Below are 20,508 nucleotides of genomic sequence, written 5' to 3' on the forward strand. Positions count from 1 at the left end.
GAGCTCTGCTGCATGTGTGATCTTTAGATGTTATATGAAAGCCAGCCTTCAATAGGAATGACTTGAAAGGAACTCGTTCCTCCTCGTTGGCTTCTTTCTTCAGGGTGTACAGCACAGAAATTGGCACCAAACAAAAGCAGCCCCCCTCTCAAGATCCTCTCAACCCCACTTTTGCTTTTTGTTTTTTTGGTTTTTTTTTTGTTCTTTGCCTGCAAACTGTCTCTCACTTAGTGGATTGTGTACAGGAATTAGTTTTTCTCCAAGCCTAGCAGGCCCGCTAGCACCCACAGTATGAATATAGGTCAGAAGCCTTGATAGAGCTGAAATATAAATTTTGTCCTGAGAGTAGTACTAGAGTAAAAACCACAGGGTCGCTGAAAAACAGCTTGGTCCCCAACCAATCACCACCTTTCTAATTGGTTAACTGCTTGACAGAACAAACATTTTGGCCTGACAGTGGCCAAAAGCTCATAACACGTCTGGATTGGACTAGGTTATTGCTCTGGGGAACATGTGCTGGAAATTTGGAAGTTTTATAAAAAGTCCTACGTTTAATATCTTATGCCTACATTTCAGAGTCTGGACTAAGTGCTGACCAGACAAATATGGTGTTAGTGTTAGTGTTATTAGCTTTTTCCTAAATGTTAGATTACTGTTAAGTGTTTCTCAGCGAATGCTGTTCCAACACAGATGATATTTTCATAAACACACAATATATGTTTCTAATAATAACACAAATACTGTTAGCATGTATACGTTTAGAATATCAAACATTGACTCACGATGGAGATACAGATATTTTTAAAATAGCCTCCTCTTCTTCTGTATTTGAGTCTCATGTTGTTTGTCTTTATCCTTAAGCGAGAGACTGTTATATGTTTTACACAGGTGTTCCCAGACAAAAATGAATATTAGACTTGTTAATGTCTGAACCATGCCAGCAGGACGGCACCAGGGATGGCAGCTTTGCTCGGTTGGCCTGCTGGTCAAACGGCAGTCCACCACTTTCGTCTAGACTGGAATAGTGAAACTAAATTATTGGTTGGATCGCATCTAATTCTGCACAGATATTGATGGTTTCCAGAGGACTTACCTCGGTGACGTTAATAATCCCCTGGTACTGATATTCTTGAATCATTAATTTGAACAGCTTTAATGATTCCCTTCAGTTTTATACAATTATCTTAGAATTAAAATGAAAATTTATATTGGAATTTATACTGGCCCATTAACTTTGTTTTATGACCAAATGCTTGTAAAACTCTACTCAACTCTACTTTGTGCTAAACTACAGTATGATGGTGCACGTGGTAAACATCAGAGCTGCTAAACATTGGTATGGTAGTGTTGCCATTTTCAGCATTTAGCTCAAAGCACCACTGCGCCTGAATACTGTCTTACAGTGGGCACAAATGTTCAGTTCATTTTTTTCCATACTAGATCTGCACATGGCAGATTGTGGATGCCTTTGGACCCTGTAGGATGAATCCTGTCGGCATGTCCTGTAGCACCAGCAGTGGGTCAGCACAAGAAATTCTAAAACGTAGTGAAGATACAATGATGACCCCAGGATCTTCTCTTCTCTCGAGCTCTACCTTTAGGACGAATTTAACATTTTCGTAGGGTGCGGTTCAACCTCGACTTAGCAACTGTTCAGCACAAGGTTAAAAAAAAAACCAACTGAAACCTTCTCGCTTTGGGGCAGACAGCAGCAAGGTGCCAAATTTCATTTGGCAGTTTGAAACGTAATGACCAGTTCGGCCAATTAGCACCAGAAAACCATGCCAGATTGGACCTTATCCTTCAAGGTTTTTTCCAAATTGTTATTTTGCGATTATTACTGCTGGTTTATAGCGTCGCCAGCCAGGTAAATTGTTTGAAACTACCTGTTAAATGATGACTGATGGAGGCCAGTGTTTTCTTGGTTGAGCCACGGTTAGAGGAGCAGATGCCTGAACAGCATGAGGACGTAGTAATGAAGAGGCGTTTACGTGGCCTGAATTAACCAGGTGCTTGGCTAACAATGTAGTCTGATCTACATTATTCATCTCATTTGGCCCATAAATCATCCAGGAACATCAATGTTTAAGATGTACTTATGGCCTAAATGAGCTGTTTTTGCAGCTGAAAGAGGAGCTGTTATTGCTTTCATTAGGAATAAACTGCCACTGGCCAGGATTTTTTTTTTTTTTTTTTTTTTTTTTTAAAAAAACCTCCACCTCACCTCTAAGCATTGACACTGAACGCAAAATCACAGTGCAGCTGTCAGTAGACTTTCTTTAAAAATCTCTTTTAAATATTTTAGCTCTCCCTGTTGCCTCTTTTATCCACTTTCTGTGTTTCTCTTTCTGTCTCATGGTAGTTGGCTTGAATGATGTCCTAATTAAGTCTTCAAAACAGCTGACTATTATAACACACAGTCTTATAAAATGTTGTGAAATGGGCACAGGGGAACATAATGTTTTCCGATTACAGATTGTGTGAAGATTGTGTTTCGCATCATGTGAAAAATGCAAGTGACTTTTCACCTGTTCAGCATTTGTGTTTAAGCACCGATGATCGCTTGAATTATCTATTAGTTCAACCACTGAAAAATAATTTACAAATTTGATTATGAATAAATTTTTTTTTTTTCATTCTTTGCTTCCAGATTCTCTAATGTCAGAATTTTTACCCTTTTCTTTATTTTTTATCACAGGAAATTTACATCTTTGGACCTTTAGTCTCCTAAAATTAGAAGTGAAATCCTGGAACATGTGATAGATGTTTTGACATTATCTGAAGATATTAATTGACAGGAGGGAAGCACGGTGGGTTAGTGGTTAGCACTGTTGCCTCACAGCAGGAAGGTTCCTGGTCTGAAACCCATCAGGGGCCTTTCTGTGTGGAGTCTGCATGTTCTCCCTGTGCTTGTGTGGGTTTTCTCCAGGTACTCTGGTTTCCTCCCACAGTCCAAAAACATGTATGTCAGGTTGATTGGTGACTCTAAATTGCCCATAGGAGTGAGTGTGAGTGTGTGAGGTTGTTTGTCTCTATGTGGCCCTGTGATGGACTGGGGACCTGTCCAGGGTGGACCCCTGCCTTTCACCCAGAGAGAGCTGGGATAGGCTCCAGCAGATCCCTGGGACCCTGGTTAGGACTAAGGGGGTACAGATGATGGATGGATGGATTGACAATGGAAACAATCAATAGATGTAGTGAATGAATGAATGAATCTCCTCTGCAGTGGTGTTCATGTTCACACTTATGCCACACAGTCACCTGAAATAGTTTAGATCCTTCTCTACTCTGAACTTTAAGTGATACGAAGATCACGATTCTGAATGCTGAGTGATGTGTGGTAGATCTGATGACAGCAGACCTGTTTCCAGGTGTACAGTTCGACCTAGGTTAGGAAATATTGTCTGTTTCATTATGCACTTGCCTAATGAAGCGAGAGGAGACACTGGGAGCTCTCCACCTTAAAGATGTCATAATGATACAACTGCTTTTGTGTCCAGCAGGCAGAAAATGACATTCTGCGTTGCTCATTAATGAAGCCAGTGAGCTGGAAGGTATATTCTTTTTTTCTTACCTGCTAAGCAGATCATCAGCCTGACCAAAAGTATCATTAGGACAAGCACAAGGCTGGTAGACTGGAAGGGAACATTGGATTAATGATACAGTTGCAATATAGCTAGACCTCATCTGACAGTACTGTTAATTTCTGTCCATCAACCTCTCTTGGTCCTTATTTATTTTCCAAGTGTAGAATGCCCTTTGTTGCTGTTCTGCATCTTAATATTTTAATGTTTATGTCGTATGCGTGGGTTTAGTTCATATTTAAACCGTGCGTGAAGTGTTGCTCCGAATGAGAAATTCAGGTGTAACATTTTAATTTCCTGTGAAGGGCAGTGCCAGTGCTGCTCAGCAGAGCAGCAAGCATTCATTACTTCATTACCTGATCTCTGGTGCCCCAGCTAAGAGAAGAGCGCTGCACAAAGAATGATAATGACTTAGATCAAGTTAATAATGCAACATGATGCTGCCTGTAACCTTGACACCGTTGCCCATGTCCTTTTCGAGAAACAGTTGGCGACTCTGACCAGAAGCTTTTTTTGTTTGACCAGGTGGTTGTATTGTCACAGCTGCACAGGACCGATCAGTGAAAGCACAGAGAAAACGATGTGGTCCTCGGTTCTCTAATCTATGGGGTAACTCCAGCAGAACAACCCACATTTAGATCAATGGGTGGCTGTAGTACCAGTATAGCAGCTCATACAGGCCTTTCTGAATAATTACTCCATCTGCCCCAGGCAGCCTAATGAAGGAAATTTTTAAATGTCAATGAATAGTAGTGGTAAAGTCTTTTTTCCAATTGATTTTCTGTAATGCATTCCTTGTGTGAGTTAGGCTGCACAGGCAACCCTAACATCTAACATCTAACTGGCATTTCCAGTCAGTATTTCAAGCCTGCTGATGCAACTGTGGACTCCCATTATTTGTCATCATCTCATCTCATCGCCTGAAATTAATTTAACCTGTGAACTGGTAAAGTGATAATCATAATGTAAATAAATCTGGTGCTAATCAGTTTGAAATTGCTTTTTTCGCCCACTACATCAATAATATTTTTTTCCATTAGTTTGATTATTTTATAGGCTCCTTGCTGTGTTGAAATGGGATCAGTCTGTGTCAATGACAATGTTTCTGAAAGTTCAGTGCACATGTATGTATGACACTATGAGATCACCTGGGTAATGTGTACTGACAGCTATAAAGAGCGACTCACATTTTTAGTCAGTTGTTTTCTGCAAAGCATATGCAAAGATATGTCATAGTGATCTTGGAACTAAAGTTTAGATGCCATGTATGTACAAACTACATAACAGCTGGCAGATATATAGCCACACAACTGTAGCTGTAGACTCCACATGACAGAGTATCTTCATGTCAGGCCAGAATGAAGTTTCTAGTTGGAAGTGTCAGGTCTGTTGTGATGTCACAGTGTACTGACACATCCTGAAATGCACTTCATCACTGCACCAAGGCGAAGCTAAACCGGGATAATACTTTAAAGGTGCACTGTGTAGAATGTGAACAATTTAGCAGCATATAGTGCTGAGCACCCCTCACAGCCCACCCACCCATTTTCAGGCAGAATATGGTGACCCTCACCTTTAAAACAAAACATGATTCCCTATGTAGAGTCGGTGTTTGGTAGTCCTCCCCAACAGTCTTTCTGTGATGAAGTGTGTCATTAGTGTAGCCTCCTGGTGTCGAGCTCAGCAGGGTCCAACCCACCTCTTGCAGGCAGATGCCCCAGCTTGGGCCCATGGTGCCACTGAGGACTAGCAGAAAGAGGGACAGAGGAGAAGCTTCCAGCACCAAGGAGACCCAGGGGACACACACATTCTTACAGGAGCATCTCCTCCTCTCCATCTCCTGTTTTTTTTTTCCTGACTATATCTGCACAGTATTCATGTTTTATCAGAAAAGGACAGGAGCTTTTATCAACAGATAAGGTCATTGTTGAGGTGAAGTAATTACAGATATCTGAGACAGAGTGGAAGCAGGCGTACAGTTCCTTTGGGAATTGGGTGACAAAGCCAGATTATACTCTACCTTTATCTACATACTGTAGGTAAACCCAGTCTTATCCCCTGCACCAAGCTGGTGGTAGAAGAATTTGGGTCATTTTATCCATTAAACATGACACATCTGCCATCTTATTAAGATATGCTCTAGTTTTAGGCAATAGTTTTTCAGTGGGGATGCTCCAGTTCTTTTCTGTTAGTTATACTGTTAATACTTTTGGGGTTTTGTGCATCATATACTGCCAAGATGTTTAAAAAACCACGTTTAAAATTCCTTCTTGCCCATATTTTATCCATTAGGGATTTGAGGTCTTTCATTTCTCTTGGACGACAGCTCAGACTGGTTTAACACTGAATGTCAGTGTTGACTTAAATCGCAGGCCTGTCTTCTTAAAGCATAATGCTGGCATCTTTCAACCACTGTGGGTGGCAGAGCTCCAGTTTCAGTGGAGCTGGTACAGTTCGATTCATGCACAGCACTAAAGAAGCATGAGAGAGACGAACGATGGCCTTTTAAAAGGAGACGCTACAGAGCTGTGGTGGCAGATGCCTGAATATACAGTGCACTTCCATTACAGTCATGCAAATAGGAAAGTACGATAACATCAGCACAGCATTATCCCACTTCTACAACACAATTTATCATCATCATAGCATTTGGATAGGGCTACAACTAGCAGTTATTGTCATCATTATATTAATTTAGCAGCCCAACATTAAAGAATGAGACTTTAACGATATTAACTTTTATTGTGTATACTTCCATTCAACCGTCCGTTAGCTAAACCTGCTTATCCTTGAGGGTTGCGAGGTCAAGGCTAGTGCCTCATCCCAGCTGACACTGGGCAAGAGGTAAGAGATCTGGACAGATCGCCAGTCAGTCACATGGCTGATACATAAAGACCTACAGGGAATTTAGAGTTACCAATTAAATTGGTAAAAACAGTTAGTGTGGAATATGTGGTGAATAGATTGAACTCATCTGTGAGAAGTTTGTCTAAAACGTGACGGTGTTGCCTACTTCATATAACAAAAGCACCGGGAAATGATCACAGTCACTTGATACTGAGAAGATGCATCGTCCTCCCAGGCATTTCAGTTATCACTAATGGATTTCTTGATCTCTCCCTAGGGTCAAGCTTAAGAACCGTTTCTTTTCTACACCGTCAAGAGGGAAACACGGAGCGTCTGCTCTGCAGCTGCCCTCAGAGCATTCCCTGTGCTGACATTTACTATGTCTCACTGTCTGTTCAGTAGCAACAGCTAACGCTGAAGTTGTGTTTTTGATTTGTAAACAGATGAAGTGCCAGTTCCTGGCCACAGATTTCACTCAGCCAGGTTATGTTCATTGTTACAGTCATTTTACTGGAGGATGAAACTTTTGTTGGAAGAACAACAGCATGTACAGTGTGTTGGTGTGCGGAAAGTGCTGATCAGGAGCGTTGGCTCTGCAGCCGAATAGAGATTCACATGTAAATGAGCTGGAATTCATATCCAATCTCTGCAAATGGACTGTAACCGAGAATCAGCCCAATTATTATAAGCACATTAAAATTAGTGGAGTATAATTTGTATTCACAAAGGGAAGGTTGGCTTATGGTATTTTGTTCACAGTATGTTTCTGCTCACATTCGTATCCGGCGTCGTGCATTGTGTTATGGATCGTTTACATCGGGAGCCCGGTGTCCTGATGAATGTCTAGACTTGGTCACCTGAAAGACCATATAATGTAACCTCTATTGTGGGCACCTAATGAAAAACAAGCAACACTGTCCCTACGAATTATGTTTATAAACTATTTCAATGTTTTGCCTAAAAAGGTTCTGGCAGAAACTTAATTCTTACACAGATTTTTTTCTACTGTCCATAAAATAAATGTTCTGTTTAGTGTGGACTTTGGGTTTACAAAGTGAACAACAGATAATGAAGACTGTGATTGAAATTGTTCTTTTGAAGGGAAGCCATGAATGGAACTAAATAGAACCCACATCTCATTGGTCATTGGGTTTATGCTACACAAACACTTCAGTGCTGGGTTGAAGTTTATTTTCAGTAATATTTTAGTATTACATTTAACCAAGACACTTGTTTTCTTAGCTTTAATCATTTGCTGTAAATTGATATTCGTCATAGAAACTCAAATTACACTAATGTAATTAAAATGCAAATAAATAGAGTCTAAAGCAAAAAACCTGAAAAATAATCCAACAGTAATTCAATTACAGTGAACACATACGTTTTCATCTTCCAGGGTCATGATGAAGAGTGAGCTGATGTGGAGGCGTGGACCATGAGTGGTTATGTTTTGTGTGCTCTGGTTTTATTAGCTGCAGCATTTTTGATTCCCTTCGTAGTGGATACAATACAAAGAAGTGGTTATAGCATGAAATGCAATGAAGCTTTTTATCAAATAATTCAACTGTTCTGTCTTTGAAGCATTTTAAAGCATGAACAGCCTATTTAACTTCCCAAACCACCACAGTAACCAGTAATCTCCCACCCGCCTTCAGTGATGTGACATATGCCAGCTTGTTCTTTTGGTAGAGGATTAACGGAGAGCTTTGAGAACTTTGTCCCGCAGCGAGGCAAGTGATTCAAAAGGGACAGCAGACTCCCCATTTGTGTCTTCATTTCTCTGTGGCAGATGAAAGACACAAACACAACAGAAAATGTCTCAAGCTCAACTAGTGGAAAATTGGAAGTGGTCTGGAGTTTAGTGTGGCTGACAGATATTGGCACAACAGATAATGAAGACTGTGATTGAGATTGTTCTTTTGAAGGGAAGCCATGAATGGAACTAAATAATGTCCCACATTTGAAGATGAAAGCTGTTCGTTTTGGATTTTTCTGACATGTAATCCTTGAGTTGGACAGACAGACCTTTCAATGCATCTGCAGCTTTATTGGGTGTTTAGTTGGTACTTTTTAGGGTTTGCTCTTATCAGGAGCTTAAAGACAAGCTTGGGAAACAGCCAGCCAGTGTAGCTGAAATCCTGACTGCCCAAGATTAAAGGTAGTTCATTCAATTCAGTCGGTAAATTGGTGGAAACGATGCACCCTGGCAGCTTATTGAGGTGGACTGTCAACAAAATATGTGTTATGTAGCGAGAAGGTGGATTTATATAGTCTCTGCTTTGTGGTGCTTCCACTGCTCTGGCTGGTCATAATGCTGCACCCTCCACATCTCAGGGTTTTCTCTTTGCTTCTGCCTCAACATTCAGTTGAATGATGGCTGAGCCGCTCTACACCTGCCCGACTCTTCTGTGCCGAGAGTCAAGTCTCTCACTCACTCACTCACATCCACGTGGACACAGTTGCTAATAAAGGTTAAGAGGAGCAGTGTAAAAGTGGAGCAGTGCTGCCCTGTTTTACTGCTTATGGATGAAGTGATGGGTCTGGTTCATCTGGCACTGCGGTGTCTTGGACTCCCTGTAAGCCAATCCACTTCCATCAAGATCTTATTAGAATTTTATTTTATTTTTTTTAATAATGCTCGGTCGATGCTACGGGAGCAGCGCCACTGCTAAGGCGATATTTAAAGTAATCTAAAGGTTTCAGTGCTGGTTGACTTGCTGACACCGGTGGTTGTTAGTCATGACAGTAAAGTCCTAGAAGTCTGGAAGCAGCAAAGACTCATTGAACAGCTATTTCATCAGAAAATATACAGCATAAGAGGAACTTGTGAAGCAGTTTAGCAAGCAGCTAAACAAAGTCATGTTGTATTAACAATGATGTCAGTCAGCTGGACTTGATGCTGCACACGGTGCAGTAAACAGTCGGACGGGTTTAAGGCATAGTGGAGTTGGTTGGATGGATGTGACTGAGTTGTCGTCTGCAGTTCCTCATAATCAGGTCACTCTGCTCCACCTTGTTCCATTTCTCTGTGTAATAGTTTAAACCAGTCTCCTTTTAAAGTGCACTCTGAATGATCACTGTTGGTTCTAACCTTAGTGACACATACATCATGTTTCCTGTACCTGTTTCTCAGTTAAATGTTTTTAAAGCTCTGATACAGCTGGAGAAGGTGATATCATTGAGATAGACATTCTGCTTGATTTCTGGTCAATCCCTTATGCATAGGCAGTTTGAATGCAGTTTGGGACTCTGATACTAATAATAGAAAGTAGAGTACTTGAAAGAGAGCTAATTACTGTATGTAAGTATTCTGGATTGTAGTTGACACAAATCATATATATTTTCAAAAACACTGTTTTTCATCCATCCAACCATTTTCAATGTGTGTGATTGTAGTTTTTATGATTAATGTAGTAACGTCGTTCAGAGCATTCACTGCTTTATCACATTCTCCTCCATTCTCTGCTTTGCAAACTGTAGCTAATATTCACTGAATCCTGCACCAATGTGATAGAGGAGCACTGTTAATTATACTATACAGTATGTTGGCTGGTATATGTCCCCTATAATTAGCTGTTGATGGCTTTAGCTGGTGGTGTCAGAGCATGCAAATATGCCCCCGAGCACATCGCTATTCTAATTAGCATTGCCACTCTCCAGCATTCCCTCTGTGAAACTCCCACTCTTTGCTGCTGAGCTGCTGACGAGAGGGGAAGGTGAGGGAAGCAACGGTAGAAAGACTGGGGGTGAGACAAAATAGAGAATAATCACATGACCTCTACATTCGCTACTGCAGTGACAGTTCGCCCGGCAGGTGGGAAGTCAGGCAGCTTCAGCATATACAGCAGAGACGCTGCTGCGTTCACGCGTGAGTACACATGACACGTGTACGTATTTTTATATTAACCAATCTCCATTTACAATCTCAAATTGAAGAAATAAAATAATATTATTTTAGAAAATGCCTAAAAATAAAATGCCTATAATTAGTAAACCCTGACATTGAAAGGCAGTTTTATAAATTATTAATCCTGTCACATTTTTCATACCGTTAAGGCTGCACATCATATGACACATACAGTAAATAAATGTTTCCCTTGTTTTAACAGTAGTGACCTGATATATTCACAAGCAAACGCACATTTAGAGGTGATTGACAGAGGCAGTGACTTTGACTGCTAAAAGTTATTACTGATACTAGAATCAAATCATTGTTTCATAATCTGACGTCCTACTGATTAAATTAATAGACATGTAAAACTTAAAAGTGAATTAATTTTGCATTAGATAATGTTTAACTACTGGAAGCCGGAAAAAAGAAGAAGCATACTCTGAAACGTTATACACGATTATCTCAAGCTCCTACGGCTAACGAAGATTCATTTCATGGATTTTTACATGCAGCAGAGACGGAGTAAATTAGACATCCCAACAGAGCCCACCTCTTTCCACTACTGTCAAACATTAACTGAATATTGGCAGCAATTATAGTCCTAGTTTGCTAGCTTCTAAATAACACTGTGTTTTCTTGTTTAATGTCTCATCTCCACTTTGTGCAGGGTAAGTAGTTTGTTTAAGCTGCCTGTGGTTTTATAGAGGGGGGGTCTGCTGAGTGCCCTTACAAAACCAAACGCTGACAGAACCTTTTAAAACTGCAGAGCTGCAAAGATTAGCGCTGCTAGCAATCTTTACATTACAGGGAGCCATTCTGCTCTGTTAATAGCAAAGATATTGTTTAACGGAGCTTAAAGTGTAACCAAAAAGCATAAAAACGCTTGTGATTTATGTGCAGGGTGTGGGCTGGTCATATCAGTGATATAAGGCCAGTCACTTGCCAGGCTGCTGACCTTTCTGGCTCACAAATCTTCCTGTTCTGTACCCCCCCAAACAACCCAACGCCACAAATAACAAGAAGTATGTTCTCTTCACTATGATTAATCCTCAGCATAGTGACTATTACTTACTTGAAGTGAAGACCACAATATTGTTACAATTCTTCTGTCACAGAGATCAAAACAAGTGCTAAATTACTGCAGTACCCTTTCATTGAAGCCAAAATAGAGACAAAGAGAGAGATCAGCTTGCTACTCCAGTTGTCTCTCTGCGTGCGGAGGAACCGCAAAACCTGAAAAAATATTCTCTGACATCCTCACAGAAGCCCATCAGAGCTCACCGGGATCATTAAGCCCACCTCAGTACGGGAAATATGGTGCTGAATGACGGCGAGGATGTTTGACTTGGTAATGCCGAAGCCCGTTTGTGTCTGTGTCAGGAGTTGCACAGTTAATCCAGCCTGCATCCCAGGTCCAGATATCAATGTTGTGTTAGAGAGCTGTGGGGCGAGACCGGCTGTCATGCTTGAGGGGAGCAGCCTCTGCTCTACAGCGACGGCTTTCCGTGAGAGGGGAGGAGAGGGCGCGCATGCACACGCTGTGTTGGATTTACTCTGGTATTCGGCTATTGGATCGGTGTTTCTGCCAGGCCGAGACAAAAAAGAAACGTGTTTGTGTCGGTGCCGTTATCATAACCAAACCTTCTCTTGTGATTTGTCGTTGGCAGGATTTATGAGCGGGTGATAGACCCTCCGCAGATGGAGCTCACCCCAGGCAGTGGAGTGTGGCTAGGCCAACACAGTCACAGGCACGGTCTGTTCAAGGTAAGAGTCCACTGATGATCCAAGCGCACACGCACACGCACACACACACACACACACACACACACACACACACCGGGTGACACTTCATTCACGTACCTAAGTGTGTGTCACATTTAAGATTGCCCTGTATAACTGGACAGATTTGTAGCAGGCTGTGTGGGGGGAGAAAGTGTAAGATATGAGAAAGAAATAGTGAGGGCTCACAGAGGAGCCACTAAAAGCTCAGCATGTCCTTTGAAACGCTTAATTCCCAAGCCTATTACAATATCACATGTGCTCGCAGCAGGAAGGGCACATGGCAGCGTTCTACCAAGACATGCACATGTGCTCTTGATATTTTTACCTCTTCTGCCCACCCTACACATGAAGTCAATGGGCTTTTTATTTTTTCCTACTTAACATATTGACTAGTCACGAGACCCAAGTGCTACACTATCAGTCCTCCTCCCTCCTCCTGCTCTTCTTTCATCCCCACGTGAACGAAGGCTTCACAGGGCTCCTCCGTCTAAAGGAAAGCTCTGGTCTTATGGCGCAGCTCCATCATCTAGTTCCATACCTGCAGTTGGCTCAGTGCTGGGTGTCTGTCTGCTCTCCATGTGCAGGGCGTGCTCAAAAATGATTGTCAGCAGCAGAGACAGATGGTGTGGAAGTGCACAGGCTCGTGTGAAGTGACAGAGGGAACAAGGAGATTCTCAACTCGCGCTCAGGCTGGGATGAGTTGGCATCTTGGCTGACAGGTGCACTTCTAAGACCTCGAATCAAAGACCCTGTTGTTCAGTGTATTGGAAGCGTCTTGTAGAGCCACCTTCCTTTGTGGCAGTAACCTGATTATTGCATACCCATGCATATTTATGAGACAATAATCATGTTACGTGTTACAAATTTAGCTTTCATTTTTAGACAAGTCGCACTACAGAATAGCAATACACACCAACAGATAAAAGAAAACCATTGGAATAAACTTTCTGATTATAGCACTGACGCATCCTTGATCTTCCTCATAAACTGTAAAGGACAATGCTTCAAACTTCGACAGCACTGTTCTAAATTAAATCACGCAACGATGCTTAACGCAACACTACACAATGTTTGAAAGGATTTCAGACTTAAGTCTTCAAAACAAACAGCAGATGATTTCAAATCATTTTGATACCATTAGCTGTTTGCTTCTGGCACAGCGTCATGTTACAGTAGTCCCCTCAGTAAGGAAGCCTCTTTTCACTGTGCAGGGTGAGGAGATCCCAGGGATAGAGGCTTCAATTCAATGTCTGCTGGCCTATGCACATCTGAAAAGAGGAAGTTGTAGGGTCTGCTAGTTAGTAACCCCTCATAACCCCTGACAGAGGACTGGTTTTGGTTCCCATCAGGTACTTTTGTGTTGTTGACGTTAGCCAACTAGCTGGACACATAGATACACCTGCAGTACCACCACCTCTAATTAATAAACTGACACTTTCCATTGTATTTGTTTCATTTCTTACAAACATAACACGCTGTGGTTTTACAAGAAGCTAAGTGCTGTACTATTCTCTTGGCCATCAGTTTCCAGGTGCGAAGTGCATGGACCTAGAGAGACAGAAATACATAAAAACCACAGAGCTGGCACTGAGACACATTGTACAACTTTACATCACAACTGTTGTGCTTTTCCCTTCTTTAACCTACTAAAGACACACAGATAAACACAGCCTATCCACATTTCCTCAGCAGGAAAGGGAAACGTGCTTGCTGGGAAACGAGAGAAAAGAATAAAGGCACAAGAGAAAGAAAACTAGCCAATAGAAATAGACGTAGCAATGCAGATGGAGATAGGACGTGAAATAAAGCTGCAGCTGTAATCTATCCCATTCAGGACAGGAGTGGGATAATGATAAGACGAGCTAACTAGGCCTTTAAAAAAACATATTGAGCTCTCTTAGTGGCTCGAGATGCTCCTCGTACTTGCACCGTCTTCTCCCCGGGGCCTCTCCATCTGAAGGAGCAACTGTAATAAATTATCTTTATCTAGAATCCATTGTGCCAAGGATGCTGACTCTTCAGGGACACTGCAGACGTATTTGGAACTGGTGCTTCTGTGAAACACCCAGTGTTTCATGCACCGCAGGATTGTCATGAATCTAACACAGACAATGATGAAAAGCTTGAACACGTTACATGAGGTAACATGATGGAAGAAAAGTCAAACCTGAACGTGACAGATTGAGAACTTGGGTCTCTCGATCAATCTGTCTTCTACTTTTCCTGTATCTGTGTTACCCCTCCTCATTTTACTGGATTTTGTTCATGCTTGTTAGTGATGTGCCATCGAACAGTAGGTTAGGCCCAAAGAAAAGCCGAATGGTGGAGAAACATCATATTATGGAATAAATTTCACCTTCTTTATGACTTACAAAACTCAAAGATGCTATGTATTGCCCTGTTTCTACTTGTTTGTTGTAGTACTTAAGTAATGGGATACATTAACCCTGCAGTAAACTGTAATTCTCTTTATGCAGCTTGAAGGCTTAAAGATTAGGCCTGCTGAATATTTTATATAATTGCATGAATTCTTTGCAGTTTTATTTTTTGTAGTTGCTGTTTAGAATTATTTTCTACATCTGTTTGCCCCCAAAATAGATAAATAAGACATTATCCCCTTCATTTCAGAAGACAGGACGTTTTGCCCCATCATTGATTCATTGAACACAATCTGTGCCATCTATCTAAAGGGTTTCTGCTCAGTTTCAAGTTCCCTCTGTATTATTGCTGTATTGCTTCATGTTTATTAAGAGGTCCTGTACAATAGTGGACACCTCCCCTCAGGTTTTGTGCACATGGTTATTGTTGATTCTGTATAAATCCAAGAGATTTGCAACCAAAGTGCAATGTCAGAGTGTCAACGTCTGTATGCCACTACATTATGAACGTGGGGTTAGACTTTTTTGGTTAATTTATTAGAGTTTTTGTTATCTGTTAAAAACACAGGGGTATAAAAGGACCACAGGCGGAGTCAGTTCATTACTAGCCAACATTTTAATTAAAAAATTTGTATGGGATTGAATTAGCGGGGGTATATCAAACTAGAGGAGCATTATTATCCCCTCTTGTCCTCTGTTCCTCTGTATTTTGTCTCTTCCCTTTCACATGTGTTAATTAGTGTTGTTGATCTTTGTTTAGTCCTGGGAGACGAGCCACAGGTTGAGGTTAAGTCCTTAGACCTTGCTAGACCAAGCAAAGGTCATGTTGTGCATGATCAAAGTAAGAAAAAAGAGTCACAGGATAAAGCATCACCCGGGATAATAAACCTCTGTCAATGTTGCCCAAAGGCAAAGCTCTGGACAAACATGCCTGGCCTATTATTGCTATAATAAACAAGCTAACTGGGAATTATGACAGTAAAAGTGTGCAGAGCAGCAGCCTGAAGGTAATTTTATCAGCAATAATGGTGAGTGAACTTGTGAACGTTTGGGGACACAAAGAAGCAAATAATGCATAAACAGTGCATAAGCACACGCCTTACCCCTCATCCGCATGAACACATTTGCATTCTTTGTGAGGGCCTTTATCTGCTTCGTTTACGTTCTCGCCATAAATCTTAAATCAACCGAACTTCTTCCTAATCTAAACCCAAAAGCAAACCATTTCTTGGCCCCGCTACTTGGAGGAACTCATGTCATTTATTTAAATGTATAAATACATCTGTTTCTCATAAATACACACACACCCTATTTTGTTTTGCAGTGCTCCTTGTACGTATTTGAGCAGTGATGAATTTTTAATTGCTCTGTCTCGATACTCCAGCTCTGGCTTTTAAGTGAAAGTGAAACAATAATGTTACAGAGCTGCTTTTTAGCTTCGATGTGTGCGTCCTCTTCAGATGAATAGGTTCTAGTGTATGCACTGAACTGGCCCAGGCCACATATGCACCAGTACGGCATAAAGGCAGCACACTCCTTACCAATATTATCCAATTATGCTGTTCTGGCCTAAGTGGGAGCCGTTCCTCCAACTCCTGATGAAGCAATGACTTTTTTAGCTGCTAGCTTTGCCACAGGAATTGCTCAGTGTGTCTGTCTGAGCAGGTAGTGTACAGTTGGATTGGAAGGTTTCCTCAAAGCACTTGCCTTTTGATATGAGACTTAACACTGAAAGCTATGTGCTGTAAGTGGCTTAAACAAATTCCTATCCCGCTCCAAAGTTGATAATAATTCACTGGTTTCATCACTCCGGTAACCCCTTTTATATTAAATCTAGTCCATTGATTCATCGCTGATATAAAAATATTGATTAGTGCACTTTAAAGCTCAAAGTCAGCACAACCTCATTCATTTCAAATCCAATTTGCAGCTGTACAGAGACAAAATGGAAAATACGACTCTGCTGTATATGACTTGAAACGTAGCCACATAATTTGACTCATCTTGCCATGGAAGCACACACACAATTTATTAATCGCGCTATTCAAACACGTCAGGCTTTAGTAGAGGAATGATGTTACCTCCATGTGAGTGTTTGAGAGAAACAGAGTGAGAGAGGGAGAAAGGTGAGATTTTATGACTTCATTTCAAATTACCTACTGGTCATTGAAAGTGATGTGTGGTTAAGGCTCCTATATAACACCACTGGGACAGACATCTGTGATCTACACTTTCATTTTCATTCTGAGTGACACTGACAATCTCTTCTTCACCATCCAATGTTTCACACAGCCTGAGTGTGTGTGTGTGTGTGTGAGAGAGAAAACGTGTGTGAGGGTGTGTGTGTGTGTGTGTGTGTGTGTGTGTTTGTTCCCAATCTGTGCTGCAAGCCTGTTTGCCTCAAGGCTCTCTGTCTGTGTTTCTCTGTGAAACAGAGGCAGGTGTCGCTTGTGTCCAGGCCAGCCAAATGCACTGTAAATGGAAGACACACACACACACACACACACACACACACACACACGCACACGCACACACAGAGCAGAGACAAGTTGATGCCAAATATGCTTGAGGTGGTGAATTCTAATGTCCTTTCGGCATGTTTTCAGTAGCAACTCTGAGGAAATGGTGAAATTATATTATCCCTGTGTGTGTGTGTGTGTGTGTGTGTGTGGGCACCCCAGTGTTTTACAAGTTCAGTTTTCCATTACAGAAGGCGCCTTTTTTTCCGAGATTGTTCCCTTTGGTCATCATGAAGCCCTCTATTTACCAGCCCTGCACCTCTGGAGATAGCCTGTCATTCAAAGTGACTGACAGACGGCCTGTTTAAAGAGAAACCTCTGGTTATCGGCCATTTACTTCTCCCTGTGTTGAAGTACGTTCACTTCAGTTCAGTCAGGAATGGATGCTGTATGCATACAGTAGTACTGAAATACACGCGCATTCGAACCTAATGCAAGTTATGAGTCCAAGGGTAGGAGGTTATGTGTGTATTTGTGTCATTATTATCATTATTTGCTTTTTGTCGGCTAATTTGCAGTTTTCCAGAGTTCAGGTTTGTTGTTAAATTAGGCAGAATTTAAACTTTTCTGTTATTAAAGTAGATTGGAGAGGGTTGGTTTAGTTTAGCTTCTGTTCTTCACAGAAATAAAAACAATAACTTCTTCCAGAAACAATGTCCCCATTAATTTGGATGGTCCACTGGTCTCACTGTCAGCAGTTTGCAAATACTTTCTATGATGTGAATAACCAGGACTTTTAATGAAGCAGTTTTAAACTTAAATTAAACATAAATGCTTTTCTATATTTTTCCTCAGCCATGCCTCTGTGGATGTCAATGTCAGTCTGTCATTTGGTCTGTGATGGAAATATCTCAAGAAATATGAATTGTTATAAAAGTTGACAGAGGTATTCATGGTGCCCATAGAATGAGAGCTGATGACTTTAATAATCCAATGACATCAGTAAAATGAAGCTTTAATAAAGACGTCTACGTCTGCTAGATGAATTAGCACAAAAATAATCCTTCCAAAAACTAATGGACGATATACACGAGTCACAAGGCTTCCCACTAGATTCGGATGAATCTATTACTTGAATACTTGATGAATAAATAAAAAATAAACCAACGTCCAAAAAAGTAATTTTTCCTAACATTCATTAGGACATTGATTATTAATTAATATATATTAATTAATTATTACTTATCTTAAGATAATAAAATATATTATATAGTATAATATTTATATAATTAATATATATGAATATGCATTCGTTAATTATATTAATTAATATATGAATCTATGAATTCCTCCTAGACAACGCTTCAGAAATTGCATTGGGATTGCTGACTGCTGCAAAAAGCTCGTGGCAAACTGCGTCGCTGACCGCTAAACAGCTGAAGCATATTTTGAATTGCCTGATGCAGTTGGAATAATCGAGAGCTATGAATTGTAGTGAGGGGGCTTTTATTTTGAGAAAATGCTATTAAAAAAGTCTTTTATTTTGACAGGACAAAGAGCTGCAGCAGATTCATGGGACTATATATTATACTAGAATCTGGACTTTATTTTGAATATTCCTTATACTTTACAAAAATGTAATATCGTCTTATAAACTGTAAAGTCTGACCATGTCCTGGGAGCAGACACCATGGCTGACATTGAAAACGGCCTCAATTGGTGCCTGACCACCATTTTAAGATCATGTTGTTTAGAGAAATATTATATAAAGCCTATATTATATAATATAGGCAGGTATGTTAACATTCATTAACATTCATAACACTAATCAACATTTTTCCTAACATTCTTATTTTGTTGATTTACTTAAATACTTGATTTGATACTAAATTACTTGAATCAATTCATGATCTAATTCAAAATTCATTCAATTCAAATTCAAAAGCTAATGGACGATTGTCACGAGTCACAAGGTTTCCCACTAGAGTCGGATATGATTTTTTCCCTAGTTCTGTAGTGAGATTAACATTTGATTATGCGTGAAATATCTTGGCAACTAGCCTTAGATGGATTGTCATGACATTCGATATACACATTCATGTCATCCCCTTTCATCTAGCACTAGTATTGGCTCAGAAAATCAGTTTTCAGACTCGAAACATCAAATTAACATTATAAAACTTCCTGAGTGGTTGGATTTACTATCTGGAGCCAGACTGGAGGCAGCTCATAACACAGAAATAATCAATCACAGTAAACGCTGGGACATACCAGGCAGCAGAAATTGAAGACTTTGCTATTAGGAGATATAAACCTTCCTTGATATCAAGAGCTGAAGTAGTTAGCATAATGCTGTGAGGATTGTTGTGTTGTGTTGTTGCTGTGATTTTCATTTGACATCATTTGCCTAATTGATGCCCCTGAACAATTAGCTGGCATACTTGGTGTTTATTAAGTGTTGTTTCCTTGCCACCTCTGCCTGCTACTGTAAAACACAGTTATTAAGGAAAACTGGCACCTCTGCTTTATTTCTATATATCATCACTTCTGTTATAATTTGGACTATTAGCTCTGAAAATGATCCCGTGATCTTGCCAGTTCATGTTCTTCTCTCGTTCTCCTTTCCGTCCCCGTGTGTTGCTAGGGCATTATCCAGGATGTGAAGTTGATTTTCGCACCCAATGGCTACATCACCCAGTGTCCTAACCTTAATCGCAGTAAGTATCATGATGACACAGTCGTACATAGTGTTCTGAGCACACACTGAGAGCAAAGGTAGACAGAAAAAAAGAACATTTTCCATTACTGTGCCATTATAAAATTGGACTTTAATGAGCTATGTGTCAGCTGGTAGTAACCTCTCTCTGCTGATCACAGAGAGAGACTCTTTTTTTCTGCCTCCTCTACTCCACTAATCTTCATTTTGCTGTAATTCAGGCTCAGTGCAGCCTCCTCTCTCGCTACCTCATTTCTCCATCTGTTTACTGTCAAGCAGATTAAGATACAAGGCCACCACTGTGCCACTGTCTCTGTCACTGATCAATAAGGCATGTAATCACACCTTGCCTGGTTATTATTGATACTAACACCATCTACAAGTCTTAGATAAATAAAAAAAAAACAGATGAGTGAGTCTTCCCTTTGTTTGGTGCAATCCTGAGCTGTGTCAGAATAAATACAGAAGGTTTTTTTTTTTTTGTCTGTCTACCTCCAATCTAAATGCCTCCCTCTTGCACTTTTTCTCCTCTTCTTCTGTGTTTTATTGCGTCCTTTTCTTCTGTTGAGCTTGTCCAACCTGCAGCGATTTCCTGAACCTGGTCCAAGGCATCATGGACCTTCAGGAGCTACTGGCCAAGATGACCCTGAAGGTAAGAACCCAGAACAACCTCCCATATAGAAAACTAAATTACCAGATAACAACTTAGGAGAATGTGTAACATAATGCAAAATGACAGTTTACAGATAAAATAAAAACACTGAACACGCAAAGTTTCATTTTAGTGAAAGAAATAAAAAGATCCACTTTTACCTTTCTCAGCTGCAGCCTGACAAGCAAGTAAATCTAT

General features: G+C 40.6%; 1 protein-coding gene across 2 annotated transcripts in view; it reads left to right on the top strand.

Annotated features, from left to right (window-relative positions):
* LOC113138299 (protein kinase C-binding protein NELL1) overlaps window positions 1-20,508 on the top strand; it is a 208,442-nt gene that overhangs the window by 50,858 nt on the left and 137,076 nt on the right. For both annotated transcript variants that reach the window (XM_026320617.2, XM_026320616.2), the window contains exons 5-7: window positions 11,991-12,087; window positions 19,587-19,659; window positions 20,228-20,310. In XM_026320617.2, coding sequence (XP_026176402.1) covers window positions 11,991-12,087; window positions 19,587-19,659; window positions 20,228-20,310 — 253 coding nt within the window. The remainder of the gene's footprint in view (window positions 1-11,990; window positions 12,088-19,586; window positions 19,660-20,227; window positions 20,311-20,508) is intronic.

Source organism: Mastacembelus armatus, chromosome 3, assembly GCF_900324485.2.
Source record: "Mastacembelus armatus chromosome 3, fMasArm1.2, whole genome shotgun sequence".
Lineage (NCBI taxonomy): Eukaryota > Metazoa > Chordata > Actinopteri > Synbranchiformes > Mastacembelidae > Mastacembelus > Mastacembelus armatus.